General features: G+C 42.2%; 1 protein-coding gene across 2 annotated transcripts in view; it reads right to left on the bottom strand.

Moving 5' to 3' along the window:
- The window catches only part of LOC138596884 (CD166 antigen homolog A-like), a 38,718-nt gene extending 16,420 nt beyond the window's left edge, over positions 1 to 22,298 (bottom strand). For both annotated transcript variants that reach the window (XM_069668329.1, XM_069668330.1), the window contains exon 1: positions 22,049 to 22,298. In XM_069668329.1, coding sequence (XP_069524430.1) covers positions 22,049 to 22,109 — 61 coding nt within the window. In that variant the 5' untranslated portion in view covers positions 22,110 to 22,298. The remainder of the gene's footprint in view (positions 1 to 22,048) is intronic.
- Positions 22,299 to 23,173: the final 875 nt, after the last annotated feature.

Here is a 23,173-nt window from a genome sequence, read left to right as displayed (position 1 = left end):
AAAATTAGCTCGTACTCTCTCTGTATCAAGTAATAGACAGGCGAGTGACAGAGACAGGAGGCAGCACCACAGGAGACACTTTCATGTTCATGATTAAGGCTCCTCTTTCCCGGAGAAGAGACAGGTGACGACAGCTCAGATATAAGCTCACTGGGGAAATCAGCTACCTCCCCACACTAGTTTCTATATCCCTGTTTTGCTACCTTACGCCCTCCCGTTTCTCCGTGTGTGTGTGTGTGTGTGTGTGTGTGTGCGCACGTCTCTCAGCTCCAACATCAACAAGAAATCGGAGGCCTAAACTTATTAAGTGCTGAAAATGAGGATTGTGCAGTGAATAGAGATCCCATGGCGCATGTCCACAAAGACTTGATGGCAAATCGCCTCGCTTCAGAAGCGCTTCGGCAGTGAGGAGGGCAGACAGATTCACTCCGAGAGGATCGATAATACTTGAGGAAAGGCTGGATTCTTATAGTGCTCACCTAAAGAGCGGGAATTAAAGGAAAACCTAACCTTCTGTGACTTTCTGCCTCTCATCCTTGTCTTTTCTTAAATAATTAAACAAGTGCTGAGTTCTGATTAGCCTTATCGGGGTATCTGAAATTAGAGATCAGAGATTTAATAAACGCAGTCTGTCATGACTTGCTGAAAAGAAAAATAAAGGGTCTGCTGTCATAGTGAAAGTGTGTGAAGGTTCAGTGGAAATTGCACAGTGTACCACAAAAGTCCTCAGAGCACCCCCGCAGCAGTTTGATAATCAATTAGCTCTACTGACCACATTCACACAGCAGCCATTTTTCTCTCACGTCACGCTCAGGGTGGGAAGCTAACACGGTCTGAATGTCAAACGGCTCTTTCACAGTTTCACATCCTGAAAGTTTTATAAACTTGGAGAATGTGACACAGTTTTATGATATCATACTTAATTAATCAATTGGTCTTATTCTAACTAAAAGACAATAAACAGTGAATATAAGGAGGAAAATCTAGTAATATTTCAAGTTCCAGTAAAACACATATTTAACCAAAGCTAATGTTAGCATTCAGCCACTTACTCGCTAATATTATCGTTAGCAGCTTAAAGCTAATAGTACCATTAAGTAGTGCTACACAATACAATAAGAAAGGAGTATATTCCTTGCTAACGTCATGTAAGCTAGGAAGTGGTTGAATGCTAGCATTAGCTGTTGTCTAACATTAGCCAACAGGTTAAGGGAAAGGTGTAAATTCCTTGCTAACACCATGTAAGCTAGGAAGTGGTTGAATGCTAGCATTAGTTGTTGTCTAACATTAGCCAACAGGTTAAAGGAAAGGTGTAAATTCCTTGCTAATGCCATGTAAGCTAGGAAGTGGTCGAATGCTAGCATTAGCTGTTTTCTAACGTTAGCAAACAGGTTAAAGGAAAGGTGTAAATTCCTTGCTAACGCCATGTAAGCTAGGAAGTGGTTGAATGCTAGCATTAGCTGTTGTCTAACGTTAGCAAACAGGTTAAAGGAAAGGTGTAAATTCCTTGCTAACGTCATGTAAGCTAGGAAGTAGTTGTCTGTTATCTAAGGTAATGAAATAGGTTTTTTTAACCAATGTCCCTCCAACTTTTTACTATTCATTGTCCTCTCAGTTGGTCATTAATCAAGAGGATGCTATATGATAACATTTATATAACTTGTAACCTGAAACAAACAGTAAAACATTTTAACATCCGAGCCTGCACTCACAGTAAAAATGGGCGCTTTGTTATATGTTGAATCAGCTGCCGTTCTGTTAGCTCTTTCACTCTGCACACACCCTCAGTTCACTCCTAACTAACTATGACAGGCACATGACTGTATTTGAATTCTGTTACAGTATCACTTCATGCTGAGGAAGCGATCAGGACCAGCTGAAGAGGGTTTTCTTTAAGAAAGGGGCACCTAAATCCTCACTATCTCTGTCCGCGTCTCTCTAAGGAAAGGGTGTAATCATGTTGCTGATGGATAACTGACAGCACACAACATCCCTTTCACACATGCTTCTCTTTCTGTTGCAGGCTGGAGGCACCAATCCAACCGTCAACATTGTGTGCTCTGTAATTTTGCCTTTTCCTACCAACAGTAATTGCCTGTCAGTGTCTTTACAGCATAAAACTAAGGGCATCAAGCCCGCTTTTTTTTTTTTTTTTTTTGCGGATATGTTGAGAGCCGGTCGTCAAAAAGGCCCAGAGCTGAAAGACTCATTTTCTAAACAGGTAATGAGGAAATTCTCCAGAAAGCTCTATTCTGTGTGTTTCAGAGAACGGAGGGTGGAAGTAGTTTTTCCCCCAAAACATTACACCTCTCTCGCTTCTTATGGCCCTTGAGGTGGTATTGTTGGCAAGTCCGTAAATCCCAAATCGGGTCTCGACTGAAATACCTCAACAACTGTTGGATGGATGGCATTAAAATTTTGTACAATCTTTCGTTTTTTTGGACAAGAGAAACTTTTTTGTAGTTCTAAACACAGTTGGAAGATGGCCACCACTTTTCTAGTGTTCCCACTGCAAGTATTAGGAGCAATTGTAGTTCTTGGAACACCATTATGAGGTTCTTTTATAGCTCAAATCACAGAGTAGGTACTCTACCAGGACAAGAGGAACCTTGAGGGATACAGTGTTTGATCGAGACAAAGATAGTTGTTGATTACTCTTTAAATAACACAACAAAGAGTCTGTCTAGACCTGCTCTTTTTGTGAAGTGTCTTGAGATAACTCTGGTTATGATTTGGCGCTATACAAATACAATTTGACGATTTGATTTGATTTGATTATTGGAACACATGAGCCAATGCAGCACCAAGAATTGGGATCTTTAAAACAAAAAACTGGCAAACAAAACGATTGGGTTGAAAAGGAAGTTTAAATCTGCACTATCCTTTTCCAAGTCTGTTATCATGAAACCCAACACATACACAAAAAAGCGTTCTCCATCTTGTTTTTGCTTTTGGTGTTTTTGTCTCGTTGCCATACCTACCGCATGCTAGCTTGTGTTTTTTCAGCGTACATACTGGCGTTCAAATGCAAACAGACAAAAGCCTTTGGCGGGGTGTAGTTCTTTCTCTGTGGGCAGTTCAACTCAGAGAGTTCAAAGACCTTTTGGTCCCAAAACACCAACTCATGGTGCCCAGATGATGAACCCAAGTGACTTTGGTGAACCCCTGACTTTTCTTTCCAACTTCATTTGGTTGACGTGTTGTTTTCAAGAGATTCAGGCAGCTGTGATCGTTGATGTGACTTTGGTGAAGAGATACATCTCTTCCTTGAGGTAAACTCTCATCACTTTGGTAATCCCTTAACTTTTTATCGAGCACCTTCAGCAAGCAGAAACAAAAACTTTATTTCTTGATTAATCAATTAACTTCTTTCTCACCGCAATGCCAGAGAAAAGTAAATATTTACAGAGCCCGAGATATCTTCCATCTCCTTGTTTTATCTAATATACAATCCAAATGCTAAAGACATTCAAGAAGCTGCAGCTGGAGAATATCTGGTCTTGATAAATGATCGATTTCTAAATAATTGCTGAAAATACTTTCAGGTCTAGTGCTGATGATGACAAGCTGCCTGAATCCATCTATTATCGCAGGAGTAAGCAGCAGGCAGGAGTTTGTTCAAGTACTTTAGGGTTGACAAAAGCCACATTATGTGAAATGAACTGCAGTGACGTGTAGATTTCGAGCCATTTCCAAAGCCTCATTTCATACCACGCCATCTGCCGTCTACCGAACACCCTAAAGATGTTGCCCTGCGCCTCGTTGACCTTCAGAAGGGTGCAAAGGTCGTTAAGAGAGAACCGATCTGAAAAGGCGGTCCATTTACAGACAGGACGCCTCGGGACAAAGGTTTCATTTTCTGACAGTGTTCCCTACAGGCTCTCTCTGCTGTCCAGCTGTAGTAGGCCTGTCTAGTAATTTTTTGTTTTTAATAAGTGAACCTCTCTCTGCGGAGTCTCATCTACAAGTTACATAAAAAAAGTTGTCCAAAGTCTTACACGTTTATTAGTTTGAGAGTGTGATATTTTCTGACATTAATATCGCGTTGAATTGATGCACAGCCGTGCAATAAAAATATTGGAATGGGAAATTAGTCTCAAGAACAGCAGACTAATTTATTTTCCCTCTAATTAAATATCATTTTCTCTGTGAAGGATAGAAAAAGTCGCTCTTTACGGCGTCTGTCCTCAAACTTTGAACGAGCTCATCTGCTTCTAACAGTCAGAAAACCAGGAAGCTGTTCACTTATTATGCATCATAAAATAGTCAAAGATTTTAAGCATCTAGACGAGAAGGAAAGGGACACAAACTGTAGCTTAGATTTGCTGTTTTTCTTTTGTGTGATTGTAATCTCTGACATGCAGCATGTCAGCGTTGGCTCCAGGCAATGTTTTCTGAAATCTGACATAAGAAATTGAAATTGATCCAAACAATAATTGTGTTTAATCTACTGAATAAAACAATGACGTGTTTCATGTGAAGCAGTATTGACGGTTAAACCCTGCAGGGCAAGCCCACGTATGACTGCACCTGCTTCCTCAAATCCAAAGCTTTAACTCGATCATAATGACAAAGCTCTGCAGACACATGGTCCTTAATGCAGTTTAATTTTTAACCACGGCTGCAACTAAGATTCATTTTCAGCAATGATTTATCATTTTCTCGATTAATAAATTGCTCTGTCCGTTGGGACATCTTTAAATTACTTATTAGTTTGACCAACATCCCAAAGCTCCAGTTTACATCCAGTTTACAACCATATAAAACAGAGCAAAGCAGCAAATCTGAACATTTATGAAGCTGGAACCAGAGAATGGTATTTATTCCGCTATTCAAAATAAAGGTAGGATTTCTCTCAATCCACTTATCTATTACTTTATTTTGCCTTTTCAGCTTTATTGACCTTTTTCGTCAAATGGAAGACAAATTTAAAAGCTGGAGTAAAGTTAAATAAATAAACCTCCTCTGATTTCCGGAGCCTAAACTAAGCAGAGCCATGTTTGTCACCTCAGGGCAAAGCAAGCCTGCGCTCTGCTGAGGAGGAGGATGGACAGCAAATGGAGAATGATGTAGAGTATACAACACGCAGTATTACTAGTCTGAGTCTATTAGACATAATGGCTCCTGTCCTTCACCCCTGCAGCACAGGCACATTTTTAGACCACTGTGTAACTAAACCAACAATAGCATTCATGCTCGGCAAACAAAATAGTCAATCACTACTCGGTGCTATTCAGGAAAATAAGGGGAAAAGTCTGAAGTGTGTGTAAGAGCTTTTACAGAATCAAAAAATGCAAACTGCACAGAGGACTAAAGCACAGTGAATAACCCTCATCAGTGCTCTTCATGCATCTTTCTACTTCCATGTACCTGAAAAATGAGTAGCCCAACCTGCTTTGCACAGCCCTCCAGCTAGAAATAAAATGCAGTTTCCGTTGTGAATTTTATAGAGCGACATATAGAAAGCTCCCTCCCCCTCAGGCGAAAGACAACAATGTTCATTTGCCGCATCATGTGTGGTCAACAGACACCGGCAGACGACAGCAGGCGGGAACAGGGCTAATGCATCGCCTGCAGTCCCACCTGTCGGGCCCCCATTGTTGCCTTGTGACTGAAAACGTTGGCTCCATTTCCTCTGGTTTTCAGACTGGTCCCGAGGAGGGCTCAGTACCTGTGCAGACCTGCTGCGGAGGGATCAGGTTGCTGCTTCCGCCTCTCGTCGGGGATTGAGACGAAGGGACAAAGGAAAGAGAAGGAGGGCTCGAGAAGGAGGAAGAGATTTATTTTGCCTTCAGGTGTTTCGAGCCATTTGTGTAATAAATGGTTGCAAAAGAAATGTGTGGTGTTAAACACTGGTATTAAAGGACCCCCTCAAATAATTTTTTTTAACAGATTTTTATTATTACTGGCGGATTCTAGTGTGAAAATAATATTTTTGATGCCCAAATTATGTCAGTTTTGGTTGTTTCACAGGAGAGATTTCTATGTGATTTTTATATATTCCTTTCGGCTGATTTGAAGGGGGCGGGGCTTAGGTGGAACATTCTTTAAAACAGTGTTTAAATACAAGTTTTCAGAGGCTTTTTTTTCAACATATTTTTTCTCCCTCTCTGTTTTCACAAGACTTTCTGCATGCACAATACAAGACAGCTTTCTTGTTTGCTCTAACTGTGATTTCCTACAATTCCCAGCACACCCGTTAACAATCCCAAAAGAACCGGTGCGAACGCTTCGCGTCAGCTGTGAGATCTTGAAGGTGCAGACAATAATAGCATGTGTACTGGAATAATAAGCCCAAAGGAACAAAGGCGTCCTTTTCCACAGCTCAGAACACGGGATGTCTTGTGACTGCATTGCATTCTGGTCCATTAGGGACACTGTCAGAGTAATTTATCTTTTTATTGTCTACATAGGTTTTCTAAGTGTTCACATAATGAGAGAAGGTGTTTGATTCTGTGGGAGTGTCATGAAAAAGTTCCCGGTGAAGATTTATACCGTAAAGTTTTCCATTAAATATCTAACGAGGCTGCAGTGGAAGCATCTCAACATGGTGTCAGGTTGTCGGTGTTTGAGGCGTTATCTGAGGTAATAAGAAAAAACACAAGAAAACAGACCTCAGACTGTCAGGTAGATTGCAAACCCTTGTCTCATTAGCTCTTCCAGCACAGTCATCCTCTCGTACTTCCAACAATATGCCGCATTTGAGTGCAATGTGAATTTTATTCGTCATAATTTGATAAATATTTGAAGCTTAAGAATAAGATTTACAGAATACAGAAACTGCAACAGATTCAAAACCCTCTTGCATTTTTCCCTTTGATTAGCATTTGAGTGTAATATGAGATTTTAAAAGGAGGCGTTTTTTTAATAAATGATGTTAAAGTTCCTTTAAATCACTGTCTCACTCAAGATGCTGAAAACACAATCAAAGCAGAAAATTCGTCTTTGATGTAACTTAAACTGTCGTCTTCAGCTCCAGCAAAGCACTTAAAGAAAATTAACAGCTGGGAGGGAAAGTTGGTGCTTGAATTAATGGACGCACAAACACACGTTACCATAACCCTTAAAACCAAACAATTACGATGCAAGATACTTCTTTTATAATACAAATTATCAGAGAAAAAGTATTTAAATTTTCTATACGCCCTGCAGCATTAGAGGCAGTATCACAGAGTCATTTTGTTACATCTTCCTCTGGGCGAGACAGATGGGGAAGATAAAAGCATATTACAAGAGGGGTGATTATCACGCTAAATGACTTGCCATAAGGTTTCTTAGAAATTGATCCTGTGGCATGATCATTAGTCTTTCAAATGTTCCTCTCTGTGCTCTCGACCACACAAGCATCCGTAAAAACCCTCTTAAAAAACGTCATAAATTGCGTCCGAGTGCGGATGAGTAGCACCGGCGGAGGGACTGCTCTTAAGACAGCAGGCCGCAGGAGCGATCGGGACGGTAAGTGCACTCAGAAATCACGTCCATTATATCGTGAATTATGTATTTGAGGGGCGCGGGGCCACGGGACCCGAGGGGAGAAGTGCTTGTGAGGAGCCTGTGGGAAGACTTGAGGGCAGATCATAGGAGATCTAACAGTCCTGACTCCAAACATCCAGAGAACTCCCATTAACGACGCGCCATTAAAGGCAGCGTTAGGCCATTAACTAAGCACACTGCTTCCTACTTGTCCATTAACCCTTCCTAATGCAGCTCAGCGGCGAACATTCTGGCAATGACTTCACTCTGTGTCCGGAAGAGCCGGCATTACCTCACCTGCGTCTTCGGGATATGAATGAAAAAGATTTTTAAATTCCCAACGTGTAGCAGAAGCTTTTAACGGATCTGCATGCCTCGACTGTGTCACAATGACCGTGCTTTCACAGGTAAGTATCTAAAAAAACTCCGCCGCTTGCAAAGAGATAATAAAGCTATTAAGAGGAGACACTGTCTGCGAGCAAATCACTAGTTTACAGGGAAAAATGGGATTAGAAAATTATTCGGAGCTATTAAATCGGAAAAACTGGCAACTTCAATTCCTCTCCTCGTGGATAGAGCTTATTATAATTAGTGTGGTGCAAATGATAATCAGACTTAACTTGCTTAAAGGCATCTGCGAGCTTTGACGGGTCAATCAGGGGTTTAAAACCTTTTCATACACAAACATACATTTAAATACCGAGTGACCTTCAGCCTTAGAATCAACATGTGTCTTTATGTTACATTTGATTCATCTATAAAAGTCCATCCACTTAGTTTACAACCCTTTCACCTTTATACGTAAAAGCCCACAAGAGAGCTCGCCTATAACATTAGAGTGTGTTTAGATTGCGTGCAGAGGATAGCGGGGCTGAAGGCCTTATTAACTCTCCATTCAACTAGTGCGATTAGAAACCACCCATTCAATCTTAATTATTTCCGCGTAATTTAAATGTGATAACTTTCTCGCACGCCGAGAAGCCTTCAAACTTTATTATGGTGGCAGATCCAACGAGCTTTATTGAATTCGTCCTGCTCGTCCACGCCTAATGAAGAGCTGGCATGCATAGCAAACGCTCCGCTTCTTATCTCGGAGCCTTTGAATTCGAGTTTGTCAATCTCACTGAAACAGTTCTTCTGAGAGTCTGTTTGAGGTTTAAGTTGAGCTAAATCGTTATTCCAAAGATATTTTTCGATCACAGGCAGATCTTGTTGATTATTGAGCCGCACGGATACAGCTAGAGTGTGTGCATGAAAGGCGACACATGTCCTCAATACACCACCTGCCGCTCATGCTAAAAATGGTGTGTCTTCTGGGGTGTTCGATGAATCAAGACCCACGCCACTTTAAGGGGATGCATCTGACTTCAGCAGAGCCGGCGATAACAGGTATCTGATCACATGCTTCCCTGGTGTTTTCAATGGTTTGGAGATAATAAAGCGCAGATAGAGGCGAGCAGGTCCTCCGAGGGTTACGACTTCCTGTTTGAAAAGCCTTTTTTAGCCCGCGTAATTAAAATAAAACATCACCTTTCCCATAGCAATCACAGGAAGTATAATCAACCCAATTAAGGCTTTAAACACAGCCACTCTGATAACACAATAAATGTTTACAGCCTAATAAAATAAATGTAGGGGTTAAAGAGGTGCAGCAGATGGTGTGACGCTCCAGATGGAGACTCTTAACAGTGAGTAATGCTCCCGAGCAGAGTGCCCTTTGAGTCTCTGACACGTTTGAACTGATATCCATAAATCTAAGTGCAGGAAATGAATCTTGAAGTTATTATAACACTTTCATTTTTCACCCCCCCTTTGCTCGGCCAGATGTGCTAATAGGAGCCGCTGAAATATTCCTGACACATTCAAAACAACCTCCTTGACATCAAAGTGCTCGTCGTTTCACCGGGTCTCTTCAAGAGGTATCACATCAGACAGGACGGATCTTTTTTTTTTCGCACACAGGCCATGAACCTGTCAGCCTCGCTCGCCTGAAGCGACCCGGCCAACTCGAGGAGGGCTAACCTCCTGTGTGTGTGTGTGTGTGTGGGTGTGCGTGTCCGCTCTCCGGATGAAAGATTGGACATAGTTTTTCATCTATTTTATTATTAGCCTAAAGGGAACTGAGCGCTAACGTCAAACAGCACAAGAGGAAGAGAGACAGACAGATACTGGAGCAATCGGTCAATCATTTACCATTAATGTCGCACAGAAGTCAAACTTTATAATGGCTCTAACGTCGAAGGATTTCTTTTCTGTTTTATAAAAGTGTCTGAATTTCTCTGTGCTGTTTGTCAGACAACACAGGCGGTTTAAAGATGTCACCTTGGGCTCTGGAAATGGATTTGTCATTGTCTTCTGACATTTATAAACTAATTAGTTAATTGAAAAAAGGATAAACAACAGATTACTTTGTAATTAAATTAAAACCCCATTTACAAATCCTCATGTGAAACATTAAGGCTGCAACTAATGATGATGTACAGAAATGATTTGTTTAATAATTGTTTTTTTAATCTAGTCTACAAAAATAAAACGCCCGCCAAAAGTCTCTTGAAATAAAACTCTGGCGGCCTCTGAGAACATGCCATGGCCACTTCCTGTTTATATACTAACAGAAATGCGGCTGAATTAGCTGTGAAACTTAGTGTTGGTTGCAGGTCTAGCCAAGAGTGAGGGGGAAAGAAAACTTTCACGCCCCCCCCCCCAAAAGTCTCTTGGGCAGCCTCTGAGAACACGTCATGGCCACTTCCTGTTTCTTTACTAACAGAAATGCGGCTGAATTAGCTGTGAAACTTAGTGTTGGTTGCAGGTCTAGCCAAGAGTGAGGGGGAAAGAAAACTCTCCCGGTGAACATATTTTATATACGTGCAGCCAGGAGGGTCAAAATAGAAACATCCACTCCACCATGAGACTAAAAGCATCCTCCTACTGGCAGCAGCTCCAGTGAATTAGCCTCCCCTTTTTTGTCTGTAAAATATTAGCTCAGCCGGCAGATACAGACTCCAGTATTTACTCAAAGTGCAATCAGCTTTCTGCTCCAGTAAAGTACCTGCCTGTCTGTCTCCTCTTCCTGTGAGAGCGGCCCCGCCCTGTCCGTGCCCCCCGCACCTCCCTTCAGTGGGGAAATCCTTTGAACATCTACAGCAGTATTGGTCCTGGGGGAGCGGTTGTGTTTACTATTATACTATCTGTATGACCATATTACATTTGCAGTTAGTGCCCGAGGATACCAATCAAACCTGGTGCCCTGCTGGAGTTAAAGTGAGCCTTTTTATACACAACAACAAACCCACACGCAGCCTTGACCGAAGCGGTTGGCAAAAAGAGGGAGATGAATCAGCCCAAGGCCCATCATTTCTCTACGCGGGTAAACAAGAACGGATCCACTTATCGATCTTAAAGTGCTTCATTAGACGCCGTATGAGGCATGGACTAATATTCTCCCAACACAGAAAAGATGATGAATGGAAATGTGTGCGATAGTTTCTTACTGCGGTCTGAAAGTAATGCACCGCACCTACTTTGCTGTATCAATAATGTATGCCTTGTTAGGCTGTAAACAGCAGCAAATATTAACAGGTAAATATTTTCATCCGTTCAGCAGACGGCCAGTGTAGCTTTCATCTGCGGTAATTGCCACAAAGAGGCAGATACTCTCACATTAGTCGAGCAGAGTCATGTATGCTGTTGTGCTCCTATAATGACAGACATGACCTTCTAACCCTTCACAGTGAAACAGCGCAGGCGATGCTCCCCATCCTAATAAGCGCAGCAGCCTGGTTCGTATTAAGAGGACAGGACGGTTTCAGATGTGTCCCGCTTTAGCTCCTGACTCGGGGGGGGTCCTAAAGCCTCTGCTGGCTAAAGAGAGCCCGGGCGCTGTGGGAGGAATACATGGAATGCAGATAGTACATACAAAGGATTATGTACCTGCTTGCGCATCAAATCTGTGTGGTTTCACGTTTAATACCCACGGACCAACGTGTGCTTTGATGGAGGGCTGTGAAAGGTCGGAGATTAACGCGCGCTGTCACACCGCCGAGTCTTCCTACGACTTCGGGACTTTCTGATTTACGTGGCGGGAGAATCTCTAACGTGATTTGGCTGAGAGGTTAAAGGCCGAGCTTGTTTCTGTGTATGATGAATTTGTGTATTCTATAAAGGGGAAAATGTCTGCTTATGTGAAATAAATTAAATTACGTCTGAAAACAATTTGTCTTCTGTAAAAGCAAGGTCACAAGCAGTGTTTTTTCAACGACACACAGCAGATAAAAAGATTCCAACAAGCCCAGCCTTGCTCTTTTCTTTGCGTCTTTTGTTTCTGTAAGATGAGATAACCACTCTCAGTTTAATTCAGCATATGTCACAGTCGTCTAGGATACACAGGTCCTTTAAGGGCCTAATAATTTCATTAGTAGAGGCTATTACATTTTCTCCGTCCATCATGACATGAGGAGAAGCCACACATCAAGGTAAGTGCTTTTAACCATCCTGCCTAGCGTCGCACATATTTAACCGCTCTCGTTCTGCTTCTTCTGCTGCATTGAACAACCAAAACCAGAGCAGTAAAAGCCCCGCAGATGGAGCTGATAGTGGAGCAGCAGAGAAACACTCCACACACAAAAAAAAACATGTCAATAAGCAAAAATGTGCCAACTCTTGTACGCCTCAAATGTATCTACAGATTATAAAAATATCTACACTGTGGCCAAAAGGAGCGCTCAAGAGGGAAATTCTCCACGGACAGACTTTCCCCCTCCAAGCAAACTGAGTCAACACTGTTCACAGAGTCCTCTGGAGGAGCCTCTGCTGCTGGGTCAGACAAAAAGTCTGGAGCTCGGGGCCAAGGCTCCCCTGAAAGACAAGAGAGGCTATAAATCGTAGCAGAACAAAACACCCCTGATGATTAGGAAAACTCAGTGTTAGCATTGGAAACTAGACGATACAATGTGGATGTGTCTTTAGCTTGTGCTAGCGGCATGGCTCTACTGATAGCAATGTTGGTCCGTTGTTTTCGTCCTAGCTAAAATATCTCAACTAAAAATCCGGTTGGATGGCCATTAAAGTTTGACGGTGCCAAGCTGAAAAAGCCTAGAGACGATGCTTACAGCCCAGAGTTTCAGCTAGTGTCACAAGGAGGTCAAAATTGCTGTTTGTCCAAAATGTTGTTATTTTTTAATGACGTCTGGACAACTATTGGATCTATTGCCATGAGATTTAACACAAGTTAGAGGTAAAAGTTAACAGTTGAACAGCAGAGAATCGCAGGGTAACTCACGATACATGGCCCACAATAACGATAATATCACGATACACGATTCTGTGATAACAGATATATTGCATTATGATATGTTAAGTTGTTCTTTGGCCAATTAATTTACGTTCATGTTTACCCTCATTCATGTCATACGAGGAGTCATGAGGTAGTGACGCGGTGAGTCAAAATCGGAGGGAAATCTGTTGAGAGCGCCGCAGAAATTTGTAAATTAAGATACCGATATTTGGCGCCAGCCTAATAATTGTATTGGTCAGGACGACGATACATTGCCATGTCGATATTCAGTCCCATCCTTAGTTTTGATCATTTCGTGGCATTATTTAGTCAAATGCAGTTTTCACTCAGCCAAGGAATAGGCCTAATCATGAAATGAATTAATAATGAAAATCAGGATTAGGCTAACTGTTATAACTTCGTTTTAGTACTGACTGCAGTTGGAACTGGCTATTTTTTAGCATGCTAACATGCTAAAATGGTTAAAATAACATTATACTTGGCTAACATCATCATTTTAACATTATTGTTATTAGCATGTTGGCAAAAGCATTGCTGTTAAGTCAGAGCTGCTAGCATGGATGTAGCTATTATTTTATAGTTAATAAGAGCGTCTCCATAAAACAGAAAATATATGTCAACATAAGCAGAACAATAGGGGGAAAAATAACTAAAGTGTGCTACTCGACTCCCACTTGTCTTCATTTATTAATATAAATAAAATGCAAATTTGCAGCTGTAATAACCTGAGATATGAAAACGCAGAAAACACAATACATAAAAAATGTATTAATTCAAGCATGATACCTGAAGATATGCGTCCCTGAGCAGAAAGGTAACAAAGTTGTCCAATTATTAGAAACCCTCTGGAGGATAATATTGCCTGAACAAACATTCTTGTAATAACAAACTGTGGCTGTGATGTTGCTGTGGTTCGGTGTTGCCGTTTCTGCTGGTTTTGTCTCTGGGTGAGCATGCTGTAACAAGCCCTTCACAAAAAGACAGGTAATCCTGAGATTTCCTGCCGAAAAGAGGCTGCCGTTCATTTTTCACTGTCAAATTATCGGCTGTGTGACCCCAAATGAAGTCACTATCATTACATGAGGAAATGATGTGTCATCTATTCTGTAGCTACTTCTGCAACGGGGGTTGATGAATGGGAGCATAATGGGTTATGGCATCTTCATTCCTCAAAATTAAATACTTTCTAGTTAATTTAGGGAAAGTTCACACTTCATGGAGAAGCAAGGCAACTTTTATGCGGCAAAGGCCTCGGTTAGACGGGGTGCTTCTGATCTTCCTGTTAAATGTTAATACTTTATTCTTCTGCGACCACCCTGCAGTCGAGTCACAGTGAAATCAGAGTTATATTTTAGTGCTAAGAGGATAAGTAAGTGCAAATGTCATTATTAAAATGCACCCGGGGGATGTGTAATGCTTAAAAATTCCCCCCAGGAACAGACGGCTACTTGACCTCTTAAGACGTCCCATTAGAAAATTAAGTATTGCATCCAATTACCAGACAAGCATCTCTTCACCTTCCTCGTAAGGTCCAGCAATGGAGCAGCTGAATACATAACAGCAAACCACAGCATCGAATCATAAAACATCCGACACATCCACAAGTCGTGCATCAGCCAAAGCATCGCTGGCAGATAATTGCTATCAAAAAGTCACCACTTCACTTCTTGGAACAAAGACTGACGTCGAGTCAGCGGAAACACGTCCTCTAATGCTGATTCATTTTGCTCAACTCGATTGTTTGTAATAATAAACCGTAATCTGTTGTGAGGGCTGCATTTCTTCCACTTAATCATGGTTTCAAAATAAGTTGCACATTAGGAAGTACATGCCCTGAGGCCGATCGTTCATAGGCTGGAATGTGTAAATGTCTTGCTTGCATTGGGGAATCACTGCTTAATGATATATGAACAGTTTAGAGCAGGGAAGGCTTCCAGACAGGGTCAGAAAATGAGTAATATTTTCAATACATGCAGAACATGTCTTCTCTGGAACATACACAAGACAGTTTCAACAAAACCCAAAGAATACTTAAGTGTTTTTCAATCTTGTCCGATGCTGCCACATCGCACATCATAGCAAGTAGGCTACTGCTTACATGCTAATATTATTTATCATGCAACTGCATAATAAATGTTGCATTTATACTTCCTCTTTAGTGGCAAAAGCTGTTCTAACCGTTTATCCTTTACTTTTGGTTGGGTAATTCAAATGTTTTTCTATTGCTTCTAACTACTTCCACTGTTCACTGTTAGCTAACTTTTTTAGCTGCTAACTGTAAGCTAAATATTTCATCTGTTCACTGTTAGCTAACTTTTTTAGCCGTTACCTGTCAGCTAACCATTTCAACTGTGCACTGTTAGCTAACTATTTTAGCCATTACCCGTCAGCTAACCATTTCATCTGTTCACTGTTAGCTTACTATTTTAGCCGTCACCTGTTAGCTAACCATTTCAACTGTGCACTGTGACCTTACTATTACAAATATGTACACTGAGATAGACAGTTCAAGTTTTTACTTACAGCAAATTATTTAATTTAAGCTAGTTTACTTTTAATTATTCATCTGTTCGAGTTACAACTAGGTAACTATTTCAGCTTTGAACTAGCCGTCACCTGTGAGCTACTCACTGTTGCCTCACCATTTCAAATGTACATTTACATAGACAGTTCACATTTTTACTTTCACCAATTATTAACTTAAAGCTAAATATTTACTTTTAAAGTTACGTTTAAGTAATCATTTAAACTTTTAACTCAAACTTTTTTAACTGTTAATCTATGACTATTATCCAAATAAACCATTTATTCAGTACTTTTACAATTTAAAGATGTGGTGTAAAGTGGGTCATTGTCTAGTTTTAAAGCATAACTCTTGCTAAATTCACGCAATAGTTTCAAACTACAGACTTTTATAAAAGCTGCTGGCCCCATTTTAGCTTAAAAACTCTTGCAATTTAAGAGTGTACTAATTTGATCTAAAACACACATTTTTTAAATGAAATTCTGTTCGAATTATCAAGCTACTCAACAATCCACATCCTCCCTGGCAGCTTCAGAAGTGAACCCACTTGGGGGGCATATAGAGCAGCTTGAAATCCATTAAATGAAAGTTTTACAACAAGATGACCACCATTGTAAGAAAAATACCCTCAAACCCACCACTATTTGAAATTTCAAGGCAGGCATGTACAATGTTTGAGAGCAGGTTAGGGCTTTATTTCCCCCATGACAATGTTATAGACTTCAATTGTGTTCTCAGATACTCCCAAGTGCATTGATGCATCGATGACCCAGGGAAACCGTCCGACCGTTTAATCCTCTATCTTGTATCTTACTTAGGTGCTGACAAAATGGCAGGCTTTTAATTCCAATCAGAGATATACGCAGGCAATCCCCTGTGAGAAAGTGTCTCCCTGAATGAGAACTCCTGTCTCCTGCAAGTTCAACCGAAGCAGCGTGTAATCAAAGATAGCTTCGGGCAACGCAGACTGCTGCTGCTATAAAGGCAGGATGGTGGACATCAGCTGAACACAAAGAAACAGCTTTTAAAATGGCAAGAATGTGAGGTCAAATGTAGACACAAGACTGTTCTGTTGAGTCCCACAGGCGCTACGTAACGGACAGCAGCGTGATGTTTCATGAATGAAAAATTGCTAAACAGAGTGAATAGAGCAACCACTCAGTATTGCAAAAGAGCTTTGGACCCAACAGAGGATGATTCAGAAATGAATGGAAAGACAAAAACTCCATGTCATTGTATCAGTTGGCCCAGGGCTCTAAATGAATATTCGACCTTTGCACAAAAGCTGTGTCAACCTGACTGACTCTCCCGAACCTTAGACAACGTCAAAATAAAGGTTTGAGACAAAAGCAACCTCCTGTCCTGCCACTTGGCTCCCATAAATAGGTAGAAATAATGGCTTTATGGGAGTGCAGGCATAAATATCAAAGGTTCGACACTGACCCCTCTTTATAGGTCAGAGGGAGCCCCTGCTGCTGTCAGTAGTGGGGACTGTGTTACTGCTTTGTCTTTCTTTAATCTATAAGATACATTTTAATGAGAAAAAGAACTTCATTAGATGTGATTCACAAAAAACAAAGGCTGCATGAGCACACGCCCTCCGGCTTTCCATAGACATGCGCCTCTTTATGGTATATTCCCCTAATATTCTCTGAGGTCAAATAATTACCATCACAGTTAATGGAGGCCTCTCAAAGAATTCATTAACACAGCAGCAATGAGTCTAATGGAGGATTTGAACAAAGATCCAGGCCCCTGTTAGAGCTGGGTGTGGCCACCGGCTTTTCATATGGAGGAGAGATGCTCCCCCCCCCCTCACACACACACACACACCCTCCTCCTTCTCCCTCCGTCAGGTTGCACATGTGAGGTGCGGGGGACAGGCAGCAGCTTCTCTGTGCCCTCTCCGAGGGGTGTGTGCTGTTCCATATTAATGACAAAGAGAGGAGCGGGAGCAAGAAGTCGCTATCATACACTCATTTGTTTAAAAAGAGGCGGCTTCACAATACAGTCGGCGGGAGTCCACAGGAATCCAGTGAAAGCTGGGGGCTGCGTCAGTGACAAAAGACAGAAACAACCTCACTTTTTGTCCCTGAAACAAGGGCCGCCCGATTTCAGAGTGCGGCTGGTCTTTCACCAAAACCAAGGATACCTTCATGCATTTCAATGGGGGTATTCCTGCATAAAGAAGGAGGCACTACTGCATAGCACACTCATCTCTCTCCTGTTGTTAAGCCTTTCTTTATGGCTGAAACAATAGAGCTCTGGTCCCTCCCCTTGGATAACAAATAAACCATTATTTTGCACGGCAGAGCGAGAAACCTGTGTGCGGAAAAAGATGGAAGTGAAAATGGCAAAGAGAAAAACTGAGACTCCAGTCTGCCTCTCACTTTAAAATGATCTCACCTCAGTTTAAACTAGTAAACTGCCAAACAGCATGATGAAAGTCAATAAAGCTCTAAATCCAACGCGCCTTTCTTAACCTGACGGGCAAATTACACCAAGAAAGAGTCAGCTGAAGAGGCAATTTTAAGTGAGATTATAAGAATTGTGTATATCTCCCACTCTGGCTCGAGAAGTGGGGCAAGCCAATCACCAAAGTGTAATTAAGATTCACTTGCTCCTGTTTTACTGATAATCCTGTGTGTAAAACTGTCACGGGCGAACAAAAGGCCTTTTTTTCTCGCCGAGTCGTTGCCTGAGAGTGATTACTTTTGCCACACAAGTCTTTTCATTTTCTCAAGGCAAAGCCTCTCATACATCTCCCGGCTCGGTGAGTCCAGCTGAGAGGGAATTGCTCTCTGTGACATGAAGGAAACTCAGCATGTTCATGCGGTAGCTCTTATATCTTCACTGTTTGTCACCGCTTCCAATCTAAAGACGATGTTTGGGTTGGAGTGAGATTTTTGAGACCGTGTATCATCTTGTTTAAGAACTTTTCGCACAAAGAAACGCCTCTTTAAGTTACCATCAAGATAACAATGAGGTTAGAATAATAATTTGGCTCAATGTGAGTGGTGGGAACAGACGGCTTTTCTTTCAACAACTGCACACACAAACAGGAATCATAAAGAGACACGCGGCCCCTCTACGGCCCTAAAGAAAACAACATTACTCCACCTGTTCAGCGTCCTGCTGGGGCTGTGTGTGTGTGTGCGTGTGTGTGTGCGCACCACTCCAACCCACTGCATGGGGGCAGGGCACACAAAAACCAAAGAAGCATGTCCATATTGAACTGTGTTACATAAGAACTACCATGCAATTGTAATGTTTGCACAATCTAGGAGCACTGATAAGCCTGGATCTAGTTTTAGGTCCACTGTATGTTAGCAGGTCTAACGTTTCCTAACCATATGGTCCGGCTGCATTTGTTATAAGCATCACTTCTCCGAGGACAAGCTTGTGCATTGACCTGATTTCTAGTAAAAACTCAAAAGCACCCAAAGAGTTTTCTCCTCTCGCAGAAGTAGAGCAGGTTAATGATCGACTCTAATCCGAGATTTCCACATTTCACTAAAACCTCTTTGCTCGTTTTCTCGCTGCATGAGAGAGATTATGTAACGGCCAGGTTTTAATTTCATCAGATCTGCAGGTTAGTTTTGGTTTTACACCCCCCCAGAACTTGCAGTCTATTTTAAGTTAACTGTAATTTAATGTGAGTAGTTAATTTAGCTTGATCCTCACATCCCGGGTATAAAGCGGCGCTGCCAGGGGCGCCGAGAGGAATCCTGCACCCCCTGATGGGAAGTGACACGGGGCTCCCCACACCAATACTGCTTTAATTTACAGTACGTCTAAATGGGGGTCTCTTGTCTGAGGAGTCCCTGAAAGCAGCATCTCTGTCTTCCGCTCACATATGAGCTTATTTCCTATTCTTGTGAGGACGTTCAATCACGAAAAAAACTAATTCTCCTCATTGAACATCTGTTTCTTTCATATATCTCTCTCGCTTGGGTGAGTCATCGCATCTGTGTGCCATCTACTCAATACTAAGGTCTTCTTCTCTTCAGAAAGACAAGTATAGTAAGTGTGTGATGCTACAAAAGATTCCACTTCACACTTTCCCTCCAAACACAGGACTGAGAGCCCTACAGTGCCTCTTGAGGGACATTTTGAGCTGCTAGATTTGGGTTGAGCATCCAGCAGGATAATGAGATCTGTGGATATCCCATTGGGGCCGTTTCGAGCTGTTCTGCTCTAATATGTGAGAAGAACTATGGATTAAATGGGAGGTTTGTTGCTTTTGTTAGTTTATGATCTTTTTGCAATTCAGCTCTTTAAATTCAGCACATTCTCTTATTCCCTCGTGTGTTTACGCAGTTGTTTAGACGGTCAATTTTGATTCATAATTCAGTTTTTGTTCAGTAGCTAGCTCGCAAGCCATCTGCGTAATGTGATCAACAAATAACTTTTTTAATAGAGGGAGTATTTAAGTGAGGAAAGTCAAAAAAACAGATGCTGCATTTTTATTCAAAGCCATGGTTCGGCTGAGTTGCCACACTTCTCATGACTGCATCTGAATTTTGCATGAAGGGATACAATACTTTGCAAGTCACAAAGAAATCTCTGTTCAAAGCAGAAACAAGCAACAGCAGTCTACAAACATCAAGAGAAAACCGCCACCAAACAAGGCGAGGCAAACACAGTAGTACACAATCTTACATGTATCACACGTGTACTTTTCCCCGCTCATTAACATCAAAACATCCGTGCGACAAGTCCGGACATAACCCGGTTAAAGATGAAAGGCGGGAGAGTGAATCTATCTCAGGTGAAATTGGGTGACCCCCCGCAAGAGATTAGTCCATTAGCGAGAGGGAGAGCCCCACTCGCTCGACAAGTAATACCAGCTGTGACACCGAGCGCTGCCTGTCTGTTCAGGCGGGGGGGGGTTTAGGGTGGTGGTGGGGGAAGGGTGGAGACGGGGGAGTGAACAAAAAAAAAACAGATGCATCTTTCTTCCTGGACTGCTTGTTCTTCGAGTTACCGGGGGCCCCTGGTTTTCCTCGTCTATCTGGTCGTGGCCCTGACTCCTTGTGGCCTTCAACGCCAGAGCCCCGCGAGCTGTAGCTTTTTCATCTGATCAAATACAATAAACGCAGGCCTGGCTTTCACGAGTATTACGAGTATCGACGCAGTTTTTATTGCAAATCCCAAACTCAATAAACCCTTTCAGTCACATTTTAACCACTCTGATGAAATTGACAAAGAATCAGGAGTGTTTCTGTGTCTGTCAGGAGATCATTTCATCATTTCTGAACAACCTGGAGAGGCGACCATCTGTTGTGTACGCAAACACACACATGTTTTGACCATCACTCCAGGCAGCACGTCTGCTAAACACACAGCAGTGAGTACAGCCATAAAGTGTAACCTCATTACCAACTCAGTGCACTCTCTTCCAGTCTCAAGCACACGGCACTGCAGAGGCAGAGCGCTGTAAAAGCACCTTAAAAGGGCCATTCGTTTCCTCTCAAATAAACCACCTGAGCCTGACTGATAGGTGCTGCATGGTGTTAATTTACAACAACAGGCGCCACCGTAGTGTGACGAGGTGGAAGGGAGTACAGTGGGATCAACCTCTCCGCCCCTTTCCTTTCCGAGGGAGTGCTTTTGGCTTATGTGTAGCTTTGCTTAATGGCCTTGCTGAGTGATGGGAACACATGGTGCTGCTACCTGTTGGCCTGAGAGAGCGGACAACAAGGAAACACAGGCCTTGAGAAGCAGCCCTGTTTCATCCGCCACCAGGGACAACATATGCGGTTTATCCAAGCATACTTTAATCAGCACTTAAAGCCAAGTTCCTGCATTCAAGTCAAAACTAAAGATTTCTTGCAAAAACTCGGAAGCATTCACTTTTACAATCCATTAAACATCCACGTCCAAAATGAGTCCAATCCTACGTGTAATTACTAGAGGGAGCCTGTCAGGAGCTGTTTCCCCAATCCAACAGGCAGCCCATAATTACAATAAATCAGACAGGATGTGAACGCAGCATCATTATGTTCAACAGCCGGCATTAACAGGACAGAAAACACATAAGAAAATGAGGCATCATGATGACATCATGGCACGAGCACATGTGAAGAATGGGTGGTGATGAGTACCTCCCTCACTGCCTGCCTCTCCCATCGTGTGGGGGGTTTAGAAAGAATGGGGGTGGCACAATGGGCAATATTTCATGTCGCGTAGGAGATTTATTCCCAGAAAAGTCACTTTTATGGATGTGAGGAGGATATTAATTAACCATTACTTAGACGAGCAAAGTTAAAAGAAGCTGCGTATTTATCTAGACTTTTCCACACATTAAAGGAGGAATTTATTCACAATTTAGCTCAGTTGAAATGAAGAAAAGTTGTTAATGAATTATACGAGGTCTACAAGCTGCCAAAACCAGCAATACGATCATTATCTAGCATTTTGGTGTGATTTTTTTTAAATTCGGGGAATATTTCAAATTAAAATTTACATGTAAACCATCTTAGACGAGCACAAAATATCAAAAGAAGCATCTATGATGTAATAAAACACAAGTAACAAGAACTATAACTAGCTAACTAACTTGTATAACTAAAAAACACCACCGTGCCACCTCCACTTCTCCCCGGAATGTGGTCGATAACCCGGGCTGAAGTTTTGATGGCACCTGCGTGTACACTGCTGAGACTTTTCCCTAACATATACCTGCGGCTCCGGTGCACGAGCGCACCCCGCGTGAAACCCCGCCACACTGGCCGGTTAACGAGACAAAAGCTTACCTTGGCCGAGGAGAGCGGTGACGAGGAGGGCACACACGCAGCTGGCGGACAACAAGTGCATCCTTGCGAGTCTCTCAGGTCCTCAGTTTGTGTCGGAGGTTTGTTAAAAACCACTTGGTGGAGGTTTTTTCTTGTTGTTTTCGGTTGTTGGAGGTGGTTTTAATAGAAATGGTCCTCGCGAGTATCTGTTGCTGTAAAAAGGCAGTTCGATTCAGGTTCGGCTGTTCTCTCAACGTGGCATGTGCTCGCTAACACGCGCTCACATCAGTTCTGGAGGAACAGGTAATTGCGAGGGGCACACAGACGAGCGCGAGGGCGGGGGAGGCTGTCTGCAGCTCCGCCCATGATACCCCCCCCCACCACCACCACCACCACAACTCCCTCTCCCCCCCACCCCTCCCCTCCTTCCTTTCCTTCCCCAGCAGCACCCCCCACCCACACACACACACAAGTGTACCCCACCTCTTTTCTTAAGACCCCCCCCATCAAACACCCCACCCCCTTCTCCTCCCACTCACCCTCTTTACTCTCATCTTCTCAACTCCTCTCTTTCCCTTCTTCCTAACCACCCCCTCCCCCCATCACACACACACACACACACATAAAGGAGGGAAACCTTCAATCAGCAGCACCTCACACTTGTTTCATGCCGAAAACCAGAGCAGGAATAAATAACCTAATCCTCAACCTGCATTCAAAGTGTAACTAACATTGGTAGTCTTATTATCAGCGGTAAAATGTTCCCAAGCATTAGTCTGTAAGTGATTTACTCCCTTAAATCATAATTGGTTGTTCGAATAAGCGACGGAATAAAAATCATCACTGGTCTTAAACTTACAGCCCAAACCTAAAGCAATTAATCACCTGTTAAATTGTAGTTATGGGTGCAGATTGGTTTTCTGTCCATCATCTAATTGATTGATTGGTTCAAAAGAAAAGTCTTCATCTTTGAATTTAGTTTCTATAAATGGTTGAAAAACCCTTAAAACAGTAAATACCTCATCAATTCAATGTCAGCTCAATGTCAAAAATGTGTCATCAAGATAGACAAGGGTGTTTTTTGAGAGTTCCTGAAAACTTGACATTTTGATTTTATATTTATTTATTTGTTATTTTCGAACTGAC

The sequence above is a fragment of the Semicossyphus pulcher genome, unplaced genomic scaffold (assembly GCF_022749685.1).
Source record: "Semicossyphus pulcher isolate SPU_LCO1_2020_fin unplaced genomic scaffold, fSemPul1.0.p SCAF_19, whole genome shotgun sequence".
Lineage (NCBI taxonomy): Eukaryota > Metazoa > Chordata > Actinopteri > Labriformes > Labridae > Semicossyphus > Semicossyphus pulcher.
The sequence above is the reverse complement of the archived record's forward strand: the minus strand, read 5'-3'. Positions and strand labels throughout refer to the sequence as shown.